General features: G+C 38.0%; 1 protein-coding gene across 1 annotated transcript in view; it reads left to right on the forward strand.

Annotated features, from left to right (window-relative positions):
• CRAMP1L (Crm, cramped-like (Drosophila)) overlaps window positions 1–18,351 on the forward strand; it is a 48,397-nt gene that overhangs the window by 6,713 nt on the left and 23,333 nt on the right. The window contains exons 3-6 of the mRNA XM_009886369.1: window positions 3,416–3,609; window positions 5,259–5,412; window positions 8,128–8,211; window positions 10,950–10,998. Of these exons, the coding sequence (XP_009884671.1) occupies window positions 3,416–3,609; window positions 5,259–5,412; window positions 8,128–8,211; window positions 10,950–10,998 (481 nt within the window). The remainder of the gene's footprint in view (window positions 1–3,415; window positions 3,610–5,258; window positions 5,413–8,127; window positions 8,212–10,949; window positions 10,999–18,351) is intronic.

The raw sequence follows: 18,351 nt of genomic DNA on the forward strand, positions 1-18,351 counted from the left end.
TGGTTTAATGCATTGCTGAAGTTTTAAGTAATCTATTGTTGGAAATTAATGATCATCATCATCTATCGCTAGCGAGGGGATGAAAACTTGTCAGCTGTTTTGTGTGTTAAAAGAATCCCGTAGAGCAAGATTGAAAGAACGAATTTATGGAGTGTAATTTAATGATGTATGACTATCTTTACTTTTTTTTTTTCCTTTTATCCTGAATTGGTTTATAAGATCATGTTTTAGAAGATAGTGCATTCCATTGCCTTACGGAGATCCAGTAAACTCTAGAGAGTATTGTGGTAACTCAAATATTACCATGCACAGTAGTAACAAAGTTTATGCAAAGGGATGCTGTGGCAAAGTCCTTTATTCCTGGAAGAATTAAATGGCATGTAAGATCTCTGTACAGGTGACAAGATATTAGAACTTTTAGATCTTAGTCTATGATACTCTAAACAATTGTCTGGATAGTCATTTATTTGTGTTAAAACCAAGAAAGACTATGATAAACTTCCCAGGACTACAGTTTGTCTTGTAGAGTAGTAAGAATATATTAAGGAACAAAAGAGCAATTATGAGCTACCTGCGCTTCGTAGAAGTTGAATCAGTGGAGTCTTTAGCATACTTTGTTTCATCTTTTACATACAACTAAGAGGAAATCTGCTGAACTTCGTAGTCTTACTAGAATCTAAAGTCCTCACTGATACTTTGCTTCTTATGCTTTTTAATAATGAAAACTTCAGGTGTACCAAGTGTACTATACAGTCTTTAGAAAATCCTTGGTAAGATATGAACTTTAGGCAGCTGCCTTCAGGTTTTTACTTATTTAAGTATGTATACAGGGTTGTGGGGGGAAAAAAAAAAAAAAACCCAAAAAAAACCCCAAACAACAAAACCAAACCAAACCAACAACAACAAAAAAAAAACCAAAACCCCAAAGAAAAAGCAACCACCCAACAGATAAACAAACAAAACCCCAAACCCCGCATTCATGGTTCCTTTAACTGATTTCGTAGAAAGTTAGAGGTCTGCCATCAGAATAGTAACTCAGGAATAGAATCCTGTAGCTGCCTTTTGATAAAGGACGTCTTTTGCTTTGGGAACTAGTAGCAACAGGAGAGTGTAGACTGAGATTGAGAACTGATGTGTTTGAATTCCCCCTTCTTGACCAAAGATGTTAAATATTAAGATCTGTATTTCTTTACCATGCAAATTGTGATATTCCAATCGCACACTTGCAGAAGAGGCAATTCTCTGTCTTAAAATTGTTGGTTTTCTTCTCAGCCATCTATTGAAGTGCTTGGGTTTTTCTTATGGTTTCACTTTTTTAAAGGCTATACCTTCACAGTACCAGAATTAAATTGCTTAACTTTCAATTATTTTATCAGTGGCTGATGAAGGCTTTAGGAAATAGAAAGATGTTTATTTGAAAGTTGTTTTTAAGTGCATTGTCTTTAGATGTCCAGTTATTTTTCATATTTTGCCTTACATGCTTCCCTGTGGTGACAGTAATTTTCTTCGAAAGGATCAAATAGTCATTTCTGGAAATAAAAGAAATATTAACCTTAAAATGGTTACAATATCATATTTTATATCAAGTAAATATTTATTGTATGCAAGAAAAGAATGCACTTTCATGCATCTAGCTCTTTTCCAGGTTTGACTTCAAATGTTCTTCATTACTTGAACAAACAGCTTTTCTAGGATTTGGAGAAATATGGTTTTGTCATCCAAAGGAATTACTTTTACACTGCAACTGAATAGTTGCATTTAAGATTTATGTACAAGTCTTTCAAATCTCTAAACCGTAGTAAGCCTATGACAATAGATTCTTCTGATCCTCTTTTTCAAATATTAGGGTTATCAAACTGGGGTATGCCAGTGCTTGAACAGGATACATATATGTATGCATGTAAAAACACTGAGTTTGTCAGGTAAACAAGGTGTTTCATAAAATTGAATTCCAAAAGATAACTGAACTTTTTAAAACAAAATACAAAAGAGACAACTGTACTAATGTGTATAAAAATTTGGGAAACTAGTTGGGACTGCTGTATTGTACAAGCTGGGTTTATAAGCAAATAAACTAAGGCAAGCCACTTTGTCATGAGATAAAACACAAAATTTAAAGGACAGTAACCAGAAAAATGGAAACTGTAATAAGCATTCTTTATAATGAGCAATGTATGTTTAATGTTAAAAGGCTTCTGCTATGTTAAGTACACTCCTGCATTGATAAGAGCAGTCAAATCTTAAATAACACTTCTGAGCAAAATTGAAGAGAGTATCTTTTGGAAATGTAGGTTACTGAGAATGGTTGCGTTTTCATGGAATAAACAGAGCACACTTTTTGGGAAGTCTTCCTGGTTTGTGGTTTAACGTTCTGATAATTCTGTTACAGCATCAGACCAAGCATGATGTTTGGTTTGATTTCTGTCGTGAATAAATCACAGGTTTAAGGTTAGTTGATAAATGTTTTTGCTGATTAAAATGCCTTTGAAAGACTAATCGTTTCAGAGGCGATTAAAAGAAAAAAGAGGCTTTTTCTTTTGAGTGAAGGTGAGGGAATGGACTCTTCCTGCATTGTATGTAGCTCTCATCTTCCTGCAGTTTCTCCATCCCATTTTCTTCCCCGTCCCCTACTTACATAAACAGCAAATGCAATTAATTCCATCAGGCTTTATTCTCATTTTAGTATTTCCGATCTTCATATTTTTTTTCGGATCCATGTTCTTTGGGGTGCTCAAGTGCAACCAAGATTACATTTCTGTGCCTTTTTCCAAAAGCCACAGAAGGATTTGAGGAAGGGGAAGGGATTGGGACTTGCCATCCTTGGGATACCTTGAATTATCCTAGGTGGACTGAGTGTCAGAGGTGGTGCGCTTTATGCTGAGGATCAGGTTCCTGAGAACGCTGATCCATTGTCATGTGAGGAACTAAAGTAGATGTCTTTCAGTGCTTGCGTTACCACAGTTATTTCGGAGGCAGTAGGATCAAGACCAAAGACAAGGGTGTGAAATTATGTGTATTTTCTCGTGGTTATTAGTTAGGTTGCTTTATTGGTCACGTTGCAGTTCAGCATTGCTCAGAAGTTCTCCTCAGCTGCAAAGGGGCAATTGCAGAGCACACTGGTGTAGGAGCATCAGTATGTTGTCTTTTAGACGTTGCTTTGGTATGTTCATGCTTATCTCTTTTATCTCTGGAAATATGAAATTAAGCCATTGAAACCTTCTCCTTGTTTTTTGCTCTTTTATTTCGTTAAAAAAAGCCTTGTTACTTGCCTGTTGTATTTCAGGTGAAATATCTTGCAAAAAAGTGATATAGACAGGAGTGGTAAAGAAGGAGGAGATTCCGAGTTCTTCAGTTACCTCTATCCATAAATTGTCCTGTTGGCTTAATACTCACTCTGGTCATGGTTTTTTTGCAGCAGCAGACAATGGAGGGACTGCATCTGGTGGCACATCAGGAATTCCTCCCAGCAATCCTGCTGGGAATTCCAAGTCGGCAGCAAGGAACCTGGGCTCCTCAGCTGGAGAGAAGGAGGAAGGAAAGAAGGTCAGACGGCAGTGGGAATCGTGGAGCACAGAGGACAAAAATACTTTCTTCGAGGGACTGTATGAGGTAATGTAGAGGAAAATAACAGGCTCAGATGGCTTTGTTTAGTGTCTGGATATTTCTAAAGAAGGTTGATTCAGTTGAGATTTGCAGGAGCAACATGTGTAAGTACAGATACGCATTTGTTTGTCTATGCACGTGTCTATACAGTTGGCTATAACCCAGCTGTAAATCAAAGCCACAAAGTGTCAAGTTTTTTTTTGTTTGTTTTGAAATATACAGGAAATATTTGTTGGTTTTATTCACGAATGTTTAGAATAATTTATATTGTTTTTCAAATGTTTCAAATGCGAATAAATAAATGATGCCCCCATCTCAGCTTTCAGAAGCAACACTTACACTATAATACTAGCAAACAAGAAAGTATGTTCTGTTCCAGTAAGAATTGTAGGCACTGCGTTTAGTCTTTGACCGTGAAAAAGTTTGTACCAGGGCTGAGAGACAAAGAAAAGCGAGATCATCTTATTTTTATCTCATAAGATATATATGATGTGTTTCCGGTTGTCCTGTTTTTATGATTATTATAAGAGCGCTTCTGTTACAAAAATATATACTTAAGGTGATACAAAAGAAGTGGTGGGGGATTTTCTTTACACGTGTGCATCTTGTTTTTAAAAACATTTTTTTAGTGGGAGGCTTGACTCACATGTATGTATTTTGTGGACAAAATGAACACTTAAACACTGTTTTGCTTTTTTTAACTCCTGACTTGCAGTAGGTTGCTGGGAATCATGTAAGTTCCAAGTCCCTTCATCACTCAAAGAAAATGGGGTATTTTTGAATGCTGATGAAAAAGTTCAAAAACTTAGAAATCTAAGATGGATTTGGGATTTGGTTTGTTTGGTTCCTCACTTCCATTCGTTTTGTGTCACTAACTTTCAAAAGAGGTTTTCACACTTCATATTTAAATCAGCTCCAACTTTTTTTGAATACTAAGAAATTTTGTGCAGGAGCTCAGTGATAATGTATATAAAATTAAATTTTCCTTTTTTGAACTCCAAGGATTTTATAGGAATTAGCTAGTTTTAAAGGACACTTAGGTGTCTCATTTATATTTTTACCCTGAGAATAAACTTCTGAATGACCTACAGTGTAAAAATGTGTTTTCTGTAAGTAGTTCTTTATTTTTTTTTAATATAGTCTTTCCCTTTATTATTTGAAACTCAAATTTTGTACTCCTAACAACCGGAACATGAAATTTACTGTAAATAAAAGTGAAAAAGTTAAATATAAGAGGCTTTTAATTCACCCTAGTCAGAAATGGAAGTAGGAGGGGGGGCAACGCTAGAGGAAAGTAAAGCAAGCTAAGTGAGAAAGTTGGTATTTTCAGTTCTGCTACTTAGCACATTTATGAGTAAAGCTGGTTTTGGTGTTTGTTTTTTTTTTTTAAATTCACTAGCAACTTACAGTTTTTATTTTGAAGTAGTTCAAGAAACTGGAAAGTAATTTATTTGACATCTATAATACATTTTATATAAAATAAAGGAAACCAGTGTCATTCTTCTGCTATTGAGTTCTGATACCCAAGAATTTTATGACCATTGAAATCTAATGTTCCACAAGGAACCCCAAATTCGCTCATGTTGTTTGAGTTGTCTTGTGGCAAGATAGAAGTTTGGTTTTGAGTATTTGGATTTGTTTTATTTATTCTTCAGCATGGGAAGGACTTTGAAGCTATCCAGAACAACATTGCCCTGAAATACAAGAAGAAAGGCAAACCAGCAAGCATGGTGAAGAATAAGGAACAGGTCCGCCATTTCTACTACCGCACCTGGCACAAGATCTCAAAGTACATTGACTTTGATAATGGTTAGTATGCAACAAAATGGGCTTAGTGTCGAGCTCAGAGTCTTGTGAGGGCTAGACTCCTGCCTTTTAGTGCCACCATAGAGCATAGGAATGGTGGAGATGAGAAGACAAATACTGAATAGGATGTCTGTGAACACGTCTTATTTTTATTAGCGTGGCCACACTAAGGTTCATGTTTTCATGTTTTTTGAAAAATATTTCTCAAAAACTGGTATTTGCATCACTGCTTTTATATCAGGTCACCACACCATAATAAATGCTGATCCTACTGTTAATACTGGGGAAAAAACAGGCTCAAGGAAGTGTTTTCCTGTTCTCAGGAACACACTGTTGAGGACAGCTACCTAAATAGTAGTCAGGCATGACTTCATCAAGCAAATTGACTCCAGTGCTACTTTGCGCTTCTTGGGCAAAGGTAGAAATAAGTAGTTCAATGCAGGTGTAAATGGTGAAGTATTTGCTCACACTTTAAGTAAACCTGAAATTGGATCGTTGGTTCAGTAACTTAGTATTCCCAGGATTCGCCTCTTCCCTTTCTTTTCCCTCCTTCCCCATCTTGTTGAATGAGAAGGAAATCAGGAAATCGTTTGAACTGCTAGTGTTTTGTAACAATAATAGTAATACATGATAATTGATAATTGATTTTTATCGAGGGCATGCTATTCAAGTAACAGGCAGTGACAATTCAAGTCAGTTGGTGGGTAACCTGAGAATTTCAGTTCTCCCATTAGCTTGTTGATCAAGTAAGGGTCTCTAGGGCTTTCCTGTCCTTCTGATGCTATATTCTAAGTTGCATAAATCGTGGCATGTTTCATAGAATCATAGAATCGCTAAGGTTGGAAGGGACCTTTAAGATCAAGTCCAACCATCAATCTAAACCTAACAAAACCACCTCTAAACCATGTCCCTAAGCACCACATCTACCCTTTTTTAAACACCTTCAGGGATGGCAAATCTACCCCTTCCCTGGCAGCCTCTTCCAATGTGTAATAACCCTTTCAGTGAAAAATTGTTTCTTAATATCCAATCTAAACCTCCCCTGACATAACTTGAATCTATTTCCTCTCGTCTTACCACTTTTCACCAGGGAGAAGAGGTCAGCCCCCACTTCTCTACAACCCCCTTTCAGGTAGTTGTAGAGGGTGGTAAGGTCTTCTCTCAGCCTCCTCTTGTCCAGGCTGAACACCCCCAGTTCCCTCAGTCGTTCCTCATAGGGCTTGTCCTCCATACCCCTCACCAGCTTTGTAGCCCTTCTCTGGACACGCTCCAGCACCTCAGTGTAGTGAGGGGCCCAAAACTGAACACAGTACTCAAGGTGGGGCCTCACCAGTGCCAAGTACAGGGGGATGATCACTTCCCTAGTCCCGCTCACCACGCTATTCCTGATACAGGCTAGGATGCTGTTGGCCTTCTTGGCCACCGGGGCACACTGCCGGCTCATATTCAGCCGGCTGTCCATGTTTCATGGTTGTTGAATTTTTTTGGTCTTTAAACAATTCTCTCTAACATCAGCAAAAGCTTGGATAGTAGATTCATCCATATGATTTGTGGCCAGAGCCTGTGAAGTTAAAAAAACTCATTAATGAGAAATGGATATGACTAGAAAAAAGCTGAGGGAATGCAAGATAGTGTGCAATATAGTCTCTTTATGAAATTGTTTTGTCTTTTCGTGAGATTAGGTTATCTACTTACACATCTAAAACACCTGTCTTAAAGGTGTATTTTTGAGTTCCCTTTCCAAAACATGATGGCCTTTTAAGATGAAACAAGCCATTAGTATTTTATTTAAAAACAAGTGTTACAGCAAACACAGTATGGAAGAACTTTAAAAAAAAAAAAAAAAAAAAAAAAAGGTGTCATAGAGGAACTTCATCGATTTTCTGGATAACATGAAGTTCTTTATCTGTACATATGAGGTCTGAAATCTCATTGGCTGTAGGAATTTCAGAATTTGTGCAGTAGTTTGATTAGCTCTAGTATTGGTAGAAATATGTATGCCTGGATTTTGAGATTAAAATGAGTTTGCAAGTCCAAAGACAACTGAATTCCTGATGAATAGTCAAGAATAAATATTTTCATCTGATTTCTAAACCATAAGACAGTCTTTCTGTGCTGTCATAGATATATTAGCAATAATAATGTCCACATCATGTGTGTTGATGAGAAAGGAGTAGAATCTTGGTCAAGTTGAATAAGATGTGTGTGATTCTGCATATAAAAATTTAGACTCTAGAATTTGCATTAAATCTTGAAGGTGCATTCATGTGCATGGAAGACATTCTCTGTCATCTGGAAAGTTCAGACCTACTTGTTAATTTTCATATAAGAAACAGTTCTATACGCATTTTCTCGGGGGCACCTGGACATTTCCTTTAGAAATTGTAAATAGTTAAGTCATACTAGAGTTAGCTTTATTGTGAATTAGCTTTTTTTTGCATATTGAACTGTTGCATAATTGTTTACATTCTGTGGAAGTTGCTTTGTTTTTTCTGTACCCTAAAAAATACTGCATTTCCCAGATATTTAAGTCATCAGAAGGAAATTGGTGAACCCGTCTCATTATAGTGTTTCTTGAAACAGAACTTAGTCTTACCTTCGATGAGGTGTTTGTCTCATCATTGAAAATAATCGTTTCAACAGTGAGATGGATTTGTGTCGGTGGTGTCCCTGTGTATCTGCGGTCTGCATCTCAATTACACCTTTTCTGCTTTTCAGTGTTTTCTCAAGGGCTGAAAAAATCCTCCCTGGAGCTTTATGGCTTAATCTGCTATGGGGAACTAAGGAAAAAGATTGGAGGATGTGAGTATGAGTGACTTAAAATTATTTTTATATGGTAGAATCAGAATTGTCTACTCTTTAAGTTGGCAACGTCTGGTACAGTTTCACTTTTGAGTTATTTAGAATTTGTGTTCATTGTATTCTGTTGCAGTAATCTGTGGTGTCATTTTTTCATTAGATGTCTTTTTATTTTTAAAGACCACCTTAGTCTGTTGCATTAGTCCCCTTTTTCTTTGACAGATATCTTTAACTTTTGCTATCTGTGGAATGCAGTGCATGTAATACACACACATGACAGGTAAATGTATATGCAGTTTAGATTATCTATTTTATTATTGTTGAAAACTAAACAATTAAATGTGTAAATGGTATCATTTGCACCCACAATTATTTCTGCCTGTGCAATCAAAATCTGGGATGGTGCCTTTCTCTAAGTCATTCTCTAAATCTTTACTTACTGAACCCTGAAGATGAAAAAGCATTACAAATCATAATCTGAAATAACAACTTTACTGGCTAACCGAGGTGCGTTCTGAATTTGTCGAGGCAGGTTTTGACTGTAAGGGTGAGTGTAGACAGATGAGTATATACCATACCAGTGCTCCCTCATTTTCTGGAAGCTGATTGGTTGCATTAGCAAGATATCTCAGCTGAGGCTTGGTGCTATGTTTGTAGAACGTTAAAATAGTTTGGGTTGGCAGGGACCTTTAAAGACCATCTAGGCCAACCCCTCTGCCATGAGCAGGGACATCTTAACTAGATGAGGTTGCTCAGAGCCCCGTCCAACCTGGCCTTGAACACCTCCAGGGATGGGGCATCTATCACCTCTCTGGGCAACCTGGGCTAGGGCTCGCCACCCTCGTGTAAAAAATTTTTGACTTGTATCTAGTCTGAATCTCCCCACCTTTGGTGTAAAACCATTCCCCCTCGTCCTATGGCTCCACTCCCCGATCAGGAGTCCCCTTCCATTCTCCTGGAGCCCCTTTAGGCACTGAAAGGGGCTCTGAGGTCTCCCCGGAGCCTTCTCTTCTCCAGGCTGAACACCCCCAACCCTCTCAGCCTGTCCTCCCAGCAGAGGGGCTCCAGCCCTCTGATCGCCTTCATGGCTCCTCTGGCCCTGCTCCAACAGCTCCATGTCCTTCTGCTGGTGGGACCCCCCGAGCTGGAGGCAGCACTGCAGGGGGGTCTCCCCAGAGCAGAGCGCAGCAGAGGGGCACAATCCCCCCTCGCCCTGCTGGCCACGCTGCTGGGGATGCAGCCCAGGATGCGGTTCCCATGGTTGTTATGGCTTCCAGTCTAGAGAGCTGTAACATGGCTAGCTTGGAGAATGGGCAGAGGGACGTGCGCTGTATGCACTAGTCCATGCACATATACTTTCTTATCTGTATATTTTTTTTCATTTGTCCCCAGGCTTTTTGTAGAGTGAGTGTTATATCATCGTACATCTTTTACATGTTTTGTTTAATTTATGAGACATGGAAAATCATCAAAATACTTTCACTTCTTTGTAAAGTCATACTAGTTACAAAGTGAAAAAGTCAAGAAAGCTTTAATGACTGGGTGTGTATAATTCCGAGTAGAATTGTGGTATTTTGGCAGATTTTTTTTGTGCTATATTATTTCCTTACCTTGGAATTTAATTGTAAAGTGTGATGAACTAGATTGTTGTGAATGTTCATCCTGACTTTATTCTGTCTGTTCAAAGATCTCCAGTGTTAATTCATCTTGTAGAAGCAATTTTGAACTGTTCTCTGACAAAGAAGGTGCAGAGACAAGAAAGATTGCATTGTCAGTAGAAATCAGTATTAATGTTTCTTCCCTATATCCATGTCTTGTCTTAAAAGCATCAACAGACCCTCCTTGCTATGACTGGGAATAAGGTTTCGCACAGTCGCCATGGCGATGCATGCATACTCTGGGCTTCTGTCTTTTTATAACTTTGGTACGTGGTTACATAGTTTATCCACTGTCACTTGGAAAATTCGAGTCTACAAGACCAAATGGGCTTAAGCTGCAAGCCTCTGCTCCCACTTTGAGAGGTCTGCCCTGCAGCTGGGGAAAGTAGTTTCTTTTTGGTTTGGTGTTTTTTTTTTTTTTCTTTTTCCCCTCTTTTGTGGTATTTGCCTAGTCCCATCTTCCCAGAAATTGCGATAACTTATGTACTTATGTGGAGCTACTGAGACACAAAAACACGTCAGTAATACTTTCAGCATTGCCAGAGGGAGGTTAATTGTTAAGTAAGTAGATCTGGGCCTAACTATCATAGGGAATATAAATCTAGTTACCATAATGTCCATTTTAAAATGTCCTGTATAATGCATAGAAGAAAAGTATGGGCTACACGTGCATTCTATTACTTTTATTTACTTTTTTGTTGTATTCAGTGCTGAGAGTGCTTGATGCTCTTTTGTTGTGCTTGTGCTGCCTTAGCAACACAGATTGAGCAGGAAGATGAGGAAGCTTTTCTTTTTAATACCTCAGTTCAGATTAATGCCCAGCAACCCAAGATGACTGTAGCACCTAAACTAGGGTCATTTAATCCACGAGTAGAATGTAATTTCCTGGCGAGGATCGTGTGAAGCTTGCATGCTATGAAAACAGAAACTTTTCAGAAAGGGTATGTTGTAGGTCATTTATGCACATCAATTCTGTGTGAGAATGAAATGTAATAGCTTTGTAAACCGAACAGGACACAAAACCAGATCTTGGCTGTATCACTGTAAATCCTAATTCACTGTGTTATCCCATTTCATGTAAAGGTATGGATGACAAGAATGCAGCTAAACTCAATGAGCTCATTCAAGCTGGGTAAGTAAGAATTTATTCCTGAAACTCTTAAACCTGGGTTGTTCAGCAGCTTGATTGTTGAATTGGTCATCCGAAGCCTCGGGACCATTCCTTACTTTTTTAGAGCTGCAGTTTGACATTTTCCATTCTTAGTTTGCTCTGTATTTTTTTTCCCCTGTTTTCGATGAAGCCATTAATTGTTATTAGTAAGAAATGATGGGTGAAGTTTAAGAAGGTAATGAAATGAGAATTCTTTACAGAAGTCATGGCATTGTAACTATGTTGATTCACTATAGGCAATATAGTTCATCATCTCCAAACAGTTCTGCCAACAGTGCTCACAAGTCCTGACTTTCAGACCCGAAGCGACACTTCCAGTACACTGTAGGCCTCTGCCCTCCAGTTGCTTCAGCATCTACTTGACTTTAGGAACGAGCATTCTCTTTCACTTTGAGAAAGAATCACGGGATTTGGGGGTTCAGTCTTGGTGATGTACGTTTAGAATACAGAAGGGGTTAAAAGTTGCTGCACTATTAGAAATGAGGGAATACCTGATGTATTTGTACATGAAATTTTCTGAGCTAGTCCTGCTTTTAGAATTTGTATATTCTAAAGTGAAATATCTTTTAAAGGGTTTTATTTTAAGGAGTGTGACTACTAAGCAGGCACCACTCAGCAGGCTTTGGTTTGTCCTAATCGTGTCTTCAAAAGCAATTTGAAAATAGCATTATTTTCTGCCTGTTACAGATCTCTTTTTACTTTTGGCATTTGTGCTTTCAGGGTGCTTTGTTGTAGCAGACAAATTATTGATGAACAGGAGGAAGAGTTTGCCCGCTCAGCAGCTGCTGGCTTTTTGACTTTACCTTACATAAAATGGATACTTGTTGTTGCACTTTTGTATTGTTCACAAACTGAGTTTCCAAATGATTTCCTTACAGTTTATTAACCTTTTATATCCTGGGAGATGCACTTTGTACAGTGTAGTGTTGTGTTGCGGGTCTTGAATGTGATTATTTATGAAATCACTTGTTTCATTCTTTTGTTAAACTGAAAAGTTGGCAAGTTCTCTTCTAATTTCAATTTGGTTTGGGGTTTGTATAGTCAAGGAAATCTTTGCAGTAAGTTTTTTCATATAACGAAATTATTCTTAAAGCAAAATTAAAATTTTAAATTGGAGGTATTGGTTAAAATGGGCCTGGGATGACCCTTTTTTCCCTAGTGTCCTTAATATCTCTGGAGTTGAGGATATAGGCAGTCATTTTGGTCCCTGTGTTGTACCAGAGAGCCTTTCTAATACTGTCTTATCCAAATAGACTAAACTGTAGTAAACGAGACTGATGACTTTTAGCAAGCTGTAGCTTCAGTCTAGCACTTTGCATGACTAAGGCCTTAGTTCTTTAATTAATTGTTAATGAGGGCTAATTATTTCTGTGAAGTCTGGGTGTTTATTCTATAAAAGCCAGTCTTGTAACAATCCATTTTGAAAACAGGAGTCTCTGCATTTGAAAATACTAATGTTAATCTTCTAACCAGAAACTACATAATATTTACATTCTCAGGCAGTTCAGAAATTGCTTAGCCTCTTGTGTGGCCTTTCTTTCTGCCAGATGCGGGCCACATCTTTGCTTGCCTTTTTGTCCTGCATCTCTTACCCAGTCTGGTGGGTGAACCTTATCAGTCAAAGAGGAGCGAACTGTGCAGGGGAAGCAACATTCACGTTTTCGTCTTCATTACCACCTGGATGTCTACACCATCTAAATTAATCCCCTGCACGTGCAGGACAGCCTCATATCTCACACAAGCAAACACATTGCATATCTCCCATTAGATTAAACCTTCCATCTTGCTCAGTGATGCTATAGTTCTGTGATCTCCCTCTCTATTTGCCAGCAGTTCCTTTTTTTCAGTTCCTAACATGTTTGTTTCAAGCGTGATAGTCCTGCTTTTCCTCTGAGTGCAATTTGCTTTGTAAGGCTTGTTGCTATGTTGAAAGTCTTGAGTGAAAGCAAATCCAAAATGATTAGAAATGGGAAAGTGAACATGCATTATTCTGATGATCTTCTCCTGAACTAGGTAAACATTAGCCTCATTTAATTGGGAAGAAAGGTCAAGAGAGGCTAAGGTTGTGAGGAGCTACCTGGCAATTTATTTGCAGGGCGACTCTAGACCCTGGAGTTACACATTCTAATTCAGTGCTTATTTTGCTTATATTACACATCACCTCTGGCTTTCTGTAATAATTACATGGTGTATGGTAAAACAAATGACCCTGGGAGGTGCTTATGAGAAAAACATATTTAAAATATTCCTAGTTTATAACCCAGGTTACAGATACTAAATAGTGCCTGAAAACTTAATCAACTGGCTATTTCAAGTGATGGCAAAATCTTTGTGTGGAATGTCCCTGTTTGATCATTAAAGTTATGGCCGTTCACTGCTATATATCTCTGTACTTGTCTGCAGAGTTCCAGTAACATGTGAAATCAGGCTAGTCCATAGCCTTTGGTGCAGTTGTAATGGAATGAATCGGGGATCTTTTAGAGAATAGATCAAAGTTTAGGTATTTATAAATGCAAGGGGAAGATAAGAATTGTTCTGTCAGCTTCTGTAACTGGTTGGAGTAGTTTACCATACTCATGCCAACACTGGCCCGCTCGAGCTGCTTAAGGAAGTTTTCAGAGTCACCAAGCAGGACAACTATGAAACAAAGCTCCCTTAGAAATTACAGGGAAACTGAATGACTTTCTGTCCAGTCCTTTGTTGCTGGTTTTTCATGACAGCAACGGTATGTGGCTGGATTGTGTGATTAGGATATATAACAAGAAACTAATATTTATGGTAGTATATCAAAACTGCTCAGAAACCCATTTAAATAAACTTAAACCAAAGGGTTTTTGTTTTGTTTCACTTTTAGGAGTGAAATATTTTTATTTAACTTAGGTTTTGTAACCATCTTTACATTTAATAAAAAACTGCATTTGAGGAAATTAAATATTTTCTGGGTTTCTTTGTAAATATGTAGGATTTGTGGATGAGTTAAAACAAAAAACAACCCGTAACAAACATAATTAAAGAAATATTTTAAATACACAACAGTTAAAGCACAATACTACTCAGTGTCTGTTAGCATATGTGTTTTTGCCCCCCGGCCTGAGAGGTTCTTAATGTTACAAGTAAGAAAGAAAGTTAAAGACAGAAACTTTTAACAGGTATTGATTGATGTGTCTGGTCCAGTTCCTGGGTGCGCTTTGTGTGGAGTGGGAGGGATCCTTCATTGCCTTCCATTTCCTTGTAAAAGCTGTTTGGAGTGCTGAGGGGGAATTGGTAACTCCCTAAAAATCTTGATAATAAAGTCAGCAATTTGTCCTGAAAAAAATCGTATAGAAACCCAATCTTTTTAAATAGGCAGAATATGCTCTTGGTTCAAGTTACACTAGTAGCTCTTAATGCATATTCAGTAGAATAACATTTTTAAGATTTACCATTTTCTGCATTTGGAAACATCCAAGATCTAGGTAAGAGAAGAGAAGGAAGTAAGTAATTTTTAAGATAAGATTAGTTCTGTTGCAGGCTGTCTCCTATTTACTGTGCTTTTCTTTTAAGTTAGTAGAACTATTCTTTTTACAGCCTCGTAGCCATGGATTTCAATTAGAAAACTACAGTCTCTAAATGTATCCAATTTTATGTTAGTTTAAAGAATAACTTGGTATAAGACTCTCTCTAGATTGCTTGAAACCCATCATACTTTATGGGAAAGGGAATTAGGGGAATTATTCCTGACTCTCCAAGCAGAACACCTGAATCTAGAGAGCTGGGATGCTACTTCTAAAATGTATTTTAGGGAACAATGACAATAAAAGTATTGATTGCTGTAGTCATGGAAGAGTGCTGTAGTGCCAGGGCGAAAACTTCCATGTGAAGCTTTTACTGTTGTTTAGTCAAATTTTTGTGTGTTCTGTGTTCCTGCATTTACTGAACAGTATACTTTGACTACGAACTTCTAATCTGTGCTGTTCTCAATCAGTACTTGGGTAATACAGTAGTTCTTGCTCCTCTATCAGCAGTTTTGCATTTGTTTGGTTTCCTCCGATAGGTTTTTCTCCTAAATTTATATATATATACATTTAGTACCTTTTTTCGTAATATACATGGATTTCACACTTGTTTTCTGGCTTTTATCCTAGGTTTTGGTGGGTCGTTTGGGTTTTTTCTTTTTTCCCCTCTTGACCTTTTAGCACAGATACAAATGCAGCCAGGAGCTTGTGATGCTGCTGTAGTGTTCCTTTCTGAGTCGCTCTCTGGTGGTAACCGATAGTGAGTATCTGAGACGCAGAGTGCCGCTGGGCAGGTGATGGACAAATTCATCAGGAACAACTGCCAGGAAGCCTGACTCAGGAACAAATGCTTTATGGACAGCTAGTTAGGCTCTTTAAGAGAAACAGGAGATATGAAAATTAACAGCAGTGCTTTTCTTCCTTCTTTTTCTTGATCAAATCAGCTCAGCTGTTCTAGGTGGATCGAATGGCCTTTTGAGCATTCAGTCACCTTGAAGTCATGTGAGGGAACAATTTCCACAAAGCTGGTCTGTTTTATATAGTAATATCAGTTAATCTAAGAAGAGATAATGTTTCTCCCCACAAACCCTTTCTCACACCCTTACACTGTCAACGTTACAATAATAATAATAATGCTATTTCTGACTCCTCACTTGTATGCAGCTACTTCAAGAGCACATCTGACAAAAAGGTGTTGTGTAAGCTAACATCAAGATGCAGGAGGAGAGTCTCAGCTTGCACAAGTAGTCAAAAGAATTTGCTGTCCTAAAGTAGTGTGAATTTGCAATTTAGCAACCTGTTTCAAGGTGCATTGAATTACTGCGTTTCTTTTCACTGGCTTTAGTGGATTTTGTAATGAGGCTATTATGAAACTGTTTTCCACTACAACAGGAGTGTCTTCACTAAGCAAGGAAATCATTACAGCAGTTCTGATTGCTGTAATGCTGTAATTAACTCCTTGCAAGAACAAGGAAGACAGTAATTTTGGCATGTTCATGCAGCAGCATTGTTTTCTGTACAACCATTCCATCACATTCCCAGACTTTGCGTTTTCTAGCGGTGAGATGTATTCGTGCATCCTATCGTCTCAACAGGAGCTTTATAAAATTACTCACTGTGATGAACAGCATTAGTGATAATAGAGTAAATGTAGCTTTCATTGAAAGGATATGTTACATAGTTTTATGCTAAAGTAACATGAATAGAGATTTCTAGGAGCTGTAGTAAAAGTTGAAGGATTTTAGTCCTCAGCTGTTTTTTCAGTTACTGTTCTTGGAGGAAATAATAATAAGCACTGGACAAAGAAATGTAATACATATCTAGAGTTTTTATTTACCGTGAATTCTCTTGGTTCTGCCAAATCCTTCAGGTTTGTACCAGGCACTTTTATACTAGGCTCCCACTTCTCACTGCTGGCTGAGACCAAATTTTGGGCTTATGAGGAAAAGTGGAGATTCTTCACCTAAGGATTCAGACCCAAGAAAAGTTGTCCAATCATTGACCAGCTGAATTTGAGAGCAGAAGAATTGGTAGACGAGTTTCCTGTCTTTATACATTGCAGTCCCCATTAACTTGGTATAAGTGAGTTCGGGTGGATTCATACTGATCTTGTACTCACTTGTACTGAAACTTGGTTTATTTACGAATTAAAAAAAAAAATTATCTGCATATGATTAAACTTATTTTCAGGAGGTATACTTTCTAAAAAATGCTGACTTTCTGATGAAATCATATCTTTGCTTTAATATAATGACAAAGAGGATATTGAGCCTCATGCGTTAAGGCTAAGCTGTCCATTGCAATGACCAGGAGGAAGTTTTGCCTTTTACTTTTCTATGATTAAACTTATTTTCAGGAGGTATACTTTCTAAAAAATGCTGACTTTCTGATGAAATCATATCTTTGCTTTAATATAATGACAAAGAGGATATTGAGCCTCATGCGTTAAGGCTAAGCTGTCCATTGCAATGACCAGGAGGAAGTTTTGCCTTTTACTTTTCATTGTTAACTTATATCATTGACATATCCATAAGTGTTACCTTGTCTTCCTCTAAGAGTCTTTCCACTGGCAGAGACTGACCGTTGTACTTGGTGGGACCCACTATCTTCAAACAATTCAATTTTCCAACAGTTCAAGTTAGGGTTAAGTTGGAGGAGGAAAGGTAATAACAGTGCTTTTGTTAGAGCAGCCGTGGTGTTGTCTGCTGTTGCAGGTGTGGAAATAGGAATCGCTATTTGAAACCAGGCAAGTAGCTCTGTAGTCTTTTTTATTTTTTCTTAAGTAGCTCTATTACTAGTTTCTCTTCAGCACTTGAGAGTCTTATCCTTTTTTTATTAGTTAAGCCATCGATACTTCTGTGTCAGAGCTTGTGTTGTTAGAAGGAGGGAGGGCTAACATACTCCCAGTAGCTTCTGGTAGCTCGGTGCAGAATGAGGAAACTTGCCCTTCCGGCCCTGGGCTCTTGTGAACCTGTAGAAATTCACAGCTTAGTAACTGAAACTTTTGAGCTGCTCACCTCATCAGCTCTGTCTTCTCAGGTGTGGCTTCACTTCTGCTGCCCTCTTGCGAATTTCCTTTGTAGCAGTGCAGACAAGTGCTCTTTCTGCCTGATGTTGTCTTCCTTTCAGCATGGGAAAAAATAAGATCCTTCAGGAATATTCTCTGTAATTTCTTTCATTTTGCTTGCAAGGACTTTTGTTCAATCCTGCTGCTACTATGCTAGCTTATCCTGATCGCTGGAAGTAATAGGTAGTAAATACTGCCATCAGTAACTGTTGGTCTCAGTGCCTGCCTCTTAAGTCTCTAAAAAGAAAACAGGGCTGATGAAGTGAAGGAATCAAATAGTTCCACTGTGGGAAAGCAAAAACGGGCCTCATGCTTTTAAGGATCTTTATAGCTGTTAATGTGGTATTGAAGTGAAAAGCCAGTGAAATCATATTGTAAAAGTTACTTTTTTCAGATTCTTGCACAAGCTGTTAGATGTCATTTCTGCAACAGATTTGGTGTTGATTTTCCAGAATGGAAGACTTCAAAAACTTTATACTTTTTCTTCCCATAATTAAGAATTAAAGAGGAGACGGAAGCAAAACCACTTGTCTTTTATGAAGAAGCTGTCTCAGAGGGTACTCTTCAACTGAAGTAATGTAATTCTAGCTCACTTTATTAAATAGCAATCCCTCCTTAAGTGGACAGCCAGTTATTCATGAAAGTCTGGAAGAGGGGAGTCACAAAAGTAGTATTTCTATAATGAAAAGTAAGGTGATAGAAATGATTGAATGCTCTTGTGAATCTGCCCTGCAAACCCCTACGTTTCTTTGT

The sequence above is a fragment of the Charadrius vociferus genome, unplaced genomic scaffold (assembly GCF_000708025.1).
Source record: "Charadrius vociferus isolate BGI_N301 unplaced genomic scaffold, ASM70802v2 scaffold585, whole genome shotgun sequence".
Classification (NCBI taxonomy): domain Eukaryota; kingdom Metazoa; phylum Chordata; class Aves; order Charadriiformes; family Charadriidae; genus Charadrius; species Charadrius vociferus.